General features: G+C 43.0%; 1 protein-coding gene across 1 annotated transcript; it reads right to left on the bottom strand.

Annotated features, from left to right (window-relative positions):
- Nucleotides 1-436: 436 nt before the first annotated feature.
- Nucleotides 437-1,412, bottom strand: LOC119740703 (prolactin-releasing peptide receptor-like). The gene has a single exon (XM_038216084.1). It carries the CDS (start codon nucleotides 1,409-1,411, stop codon nucleotides 437-439), a length of 975 nt encoding a protein of 324 aa, XP_038072012.1. The 5' UTR covers nucleotide 1,412.
- Between the last annotated feature and the right edge of the window lie 2,532 nt (nucleotides 1,413-3,944).

Raw genomic sequence — 3,944 nt, 5'->3', positions numbered from 1 at the left:
TCGTAAGTACAAACTCTGTTAATACAAAATTTTGGTTATAACAAACATAAGGCCTTGGTCCCGACTATGTATTTATGTGCACAATTAATGGGACTGATGTTCCTCTTAATACAAAATTCTGATATAACAAACAATTTGGCTAGGTCCGAACGAGTTTGTATTAACGAGACTCGACTGTATATGGATTTTACTCAAAAAGTAGGAATTTCCAAGGTGTGTTGATCCGTCGCCAATTGAAGTATTTTATGTAAGGGATATTAAGTCTGAATTTCAGCCCAGGAAATTAATTCTGGTTAAAATAGGAGCATTTTGAAACTATACTATCAAACTCTAAAATTGTAGTACACAAGAACAAAGAAATGACTCCACAAGGATATAAATTTCAGTATGTGCTCTAGTTCATATTTGAATTGTAGCAGTTTCTCGCACATTGGCATTAAATGTTAGAATTTGCTGTGTCAACTTGCATCATGACGTCTTCATTTGGTGAAATCGTGTTCTTAGCACATCGGCACATGAGGTCACGCATTCCCTTTCGGAACTTCTTATATTTGAACGCGTAGATGAAGGGATTGGCGATAGAATTGAGCAAGACGGGTAACTTGGTCAAGATGTCGGTGAGAAGGATTCCCAGTGGGAGTTGTTCGAAATCCTGCTGATTAACACTAACAATGATGATATAAACCGGCTGGGTTGGCACGTAGAGGACTGCATACGTTATTGTCACGATCAACATCAGATGGACCACGCGCTTTGTCGCTTCGCGGGTTTCCGCCGCTTGTGCCGAAACCGCTTGGTTTAGGGCGCTCTGCTTCAGAGCTTTAATTATACGACTATAAGCCCAAATCATAATGAGAAGAGGAGCTACGAACCCAACAGTAAAGGACAGAAAATGCCACTGCCAAGGATGCTTATTTCGACATCTTATATTGAATTCTGTTTCAGATTCTAAATACTGCACGCCAATAAGATGAAGCAAGTAAACGCAAGATCCTAAAACCCACGATAGAAATATAGCCAACCAAGTGTGAGCTTTGTTGCAAATTTGAACGTACCGTAGCGGTTTGACAATACCTATGTATCTCTCCAGAGATATAATGACGAGATTGTAAGCTGAAATGAAGGCAAAGGATTGGAATACGTAGTTACCGTTGATGAGCCGGCAGTAGAGTATTTCAGCGATTCCACCGGTGCGGTTGTTGGGGTAATTGAGTAAATCCATGAACATCTCCAGGCCAAATATGAAGCAGCAAAGTCCGTCAGAGACGGCCAGATTCAGGATGAGGTAATGAGTGACATCGTGAAGGAATCTGGACTTGAAGATGTTGACAATCACTAAGACGTTACTCAGAAACCCGACGACGGCAATTAAAAGAAGCAGAACAGATAACCATGACGGGTAGGCTTGCATGATTCACCACACCAGGATTTGAACCTCTAACCTTTAGTATGCAATTCCACTGTTAACTTCTTAAAGGAAATAACAGATATTTATCAACTTGAAATGCCGAGTTTTGCAGTGGCTCAAATGCTCCCTTCTACTGCTACATGGGTGCATCTACTTTGGAGACATGGGTGGCTAGTGCGTAAAGCGCTCGCCTCTCGCCACTGTGGCCTGGGTTCGTTCCCGGCTAGGACCAGATGTGAGTAGAGCTGTGCGTCGGTTCTCTTCTTTGCCGTGAGAGTTTTTCTCCGGGCCCTTCGGTTTTTTCCCTTCGCAAAAATCAAACACTGTCGATCTCTGGCTGTGCTCCGTGGTCATGGGTTGTATGGCTGCCCACCAACTCGACCACGTTGTAGCCTCGTCCTTCGCAATTCAGCTTCTCAGCTGCGAGTAAGGATGATAAACCTCCCAAATTATTATTATTATTACATAAGTCGATGATCTTAAAGTCTTATTCCAGACGAACTGATAATGGTGTAGTGCAAGCAGTTGTTCCTTCCCGGAGTTTACAAATATCATGGCTGCACTTCTTTCAATGAGTGTATCCTCAAAAGTCAAATGAGAAATGTTTGTTCTCACTGTCCGGATGGTTGGCCTTGAACAACTTCAGCGTCCGATTTTCACGGGAGACTCTCTTATACTGTCTCTACTTCTTCATCACTCATGTAGCTTGTAATCCCGTGTTTGCAAGGGTGGACTTTAATTTTGCCGAGACTACAGGATGTTATCTCCCTGGAAGCCTGCTCGAAATGACAGATTGAAGTATTGCTGTTGGCGATTTTTAATAACCGCCACATGATAGATGTGTCCATGTCTGCGTAGGGTAAGTAAGTAAAGTCTGTCACGAGCCAATATGGCCCATCAGGCCATCGTTTATCTCCTGCTTCAGTGGCATGAAACAACTGGGAGTATGTCTACTCCCCCTGGATTGGATGCTAGTCCATCGCAGGTTACTCCCCAGCTAATGCCGGTACCCATTTGTACTCCTGGGTGGAGAGGGGCAAGTGGGTGAAGTGGCTTGCCCAAGGACACAACATATGGCCAGCAGACTGAAAATATTTCTATTCCCCCTGGATGGGATGCTAGTCCATCGCAGGTTACTCCCAGCTAATGCTGGTATCCATTTACACTCCTGGGTGGAGAGAGGCAAGTAGGGTGAAGTGGCTTGCCCAAGGACACAACATATGACCAGCAGCTGGATTCGAACCCCGGACCCTCCGATCATGAGTCACAAACCCTAACCACTAGGCCACACTCGTGGAGGGGGGCAAAACATGTTTTTCCCAAAAAATTCTTGTATTTCTCTCAATTTATCAGTTTTAGAGGGGGGCAGGGACATTTTGCCCCCCCCCCCCCACCTCATTAAATTTACACCACTATGACTTCGAAACTCTTTTTCTTTTCTTTTTTTTCTCTTTTTTTTCTTCCTTTTTTGTTTTGTTTGTTTTGTTTTTTTGCTTTTCCAGGGGGGGGGGGGGGGCAAGCGCCCCCCTTGCCCCCCCCCCCCTGGCGACGCCCATGGCCACACTCCCCACTAAACGTCTGCATGGTTTAAATGAAATCTGACCTGTTATACAACTGTTTTCTGTTGAATTACGAGGGTACGTGATTGATAGGTCCATGGCCTAAGGTAGAAGGAGATGAGCTATACTGTTTTGACTGATACTGTTTTCAGTTCAACTTGTTTAATGATTACACAGAAACTTTGAAGTGATTATCTTTTCTTGTATTTCTGTTACAGAAAACCCGAGAATTAAACCTTGAAAATGGGGAAAAAATGGGGGAAATCAGCCAAATGTCCAAGGTGTCATCTTGTTGGGTTCCAAAGGCTCCTTTGCCCTGATCAGAAACAGACTCGGTACAACCTTTCAAGAGACGAAGCTTCCATATTTGAGCTTTTTTTCTCGATTTTTTCCTTTTGATCAAAATTTTTCCATTTTCCCAAATTTGTTTCCCCCATTTTCAAGATTTAATTCTCAGGAACTGGTAAACTGTCCAGGTTTAACATCTGTTATAGAAAAACAAGAAAAGATAGTGATTGAACAATAAAAGAGTTTTACTGGCAATGCCACGCAAATCATTATTGTCAGTGTAAAAGTGTATTTCACTATTAGGGTTTTTTTGCCCTTCACTGATGTACGAACAATGAACACTCAGTGTGTAACCTCCAAAGTGAAAGTTGTTGAAATGAAAATTGACCAACGATTTCTTATGGCTGTTATCCGTATTTTGTTTACCTTATCCTCCCAAACTCCATCAAAATCCATCGCCCAATTTTGGTGGATTTTGGGGGACTTGGTCCTGTAGGCCTGGTTTGACTAAATATTGATGAAGTCTGATGGACTTGGGCCAGTAGGCCTAAAGCAATGCACGCATTGGAAGCAGTGTGATTGATGGATTTTGGTGGACTTGGTCCAGTACTTAGTAAAAGACAGTAGGGAGTTAGGGTTAATAGTTGCGTTAGGCCAAAAAAAAAATACTGGGTCTCTGGTCAGCGCGC

Source organism: Patiria miniata, unplaced genomic scaffold, assembly GCF_015706575.1.
Source record: "Patiria miniata isolate m_02_andy unplaced genomic scaffold, ASM1570657v1 HiC_scaffold_10, whole genome shotgun sequence".
Taxonomy (NCBI): domain Eukaryota; kingdom Metazoa; phylum Echinodermata; class Asteroidea; order Valvatida; family Asterinidae; genus Patiria; species Patiria miniata.
This window is presented reverse-complemented; position numbering and strand designations above follow the sequence as displayed.

What these genes read in the sequence shown, in the direction of transcription:
- LOC119740703 (XM_038216084.1), bottom strand. Translation starts at nt 1,411, where the DNA reads ATGCAAGCCTACCCGTCATGGTTATCTGTTCTGCTTCTTTTAATTGCC.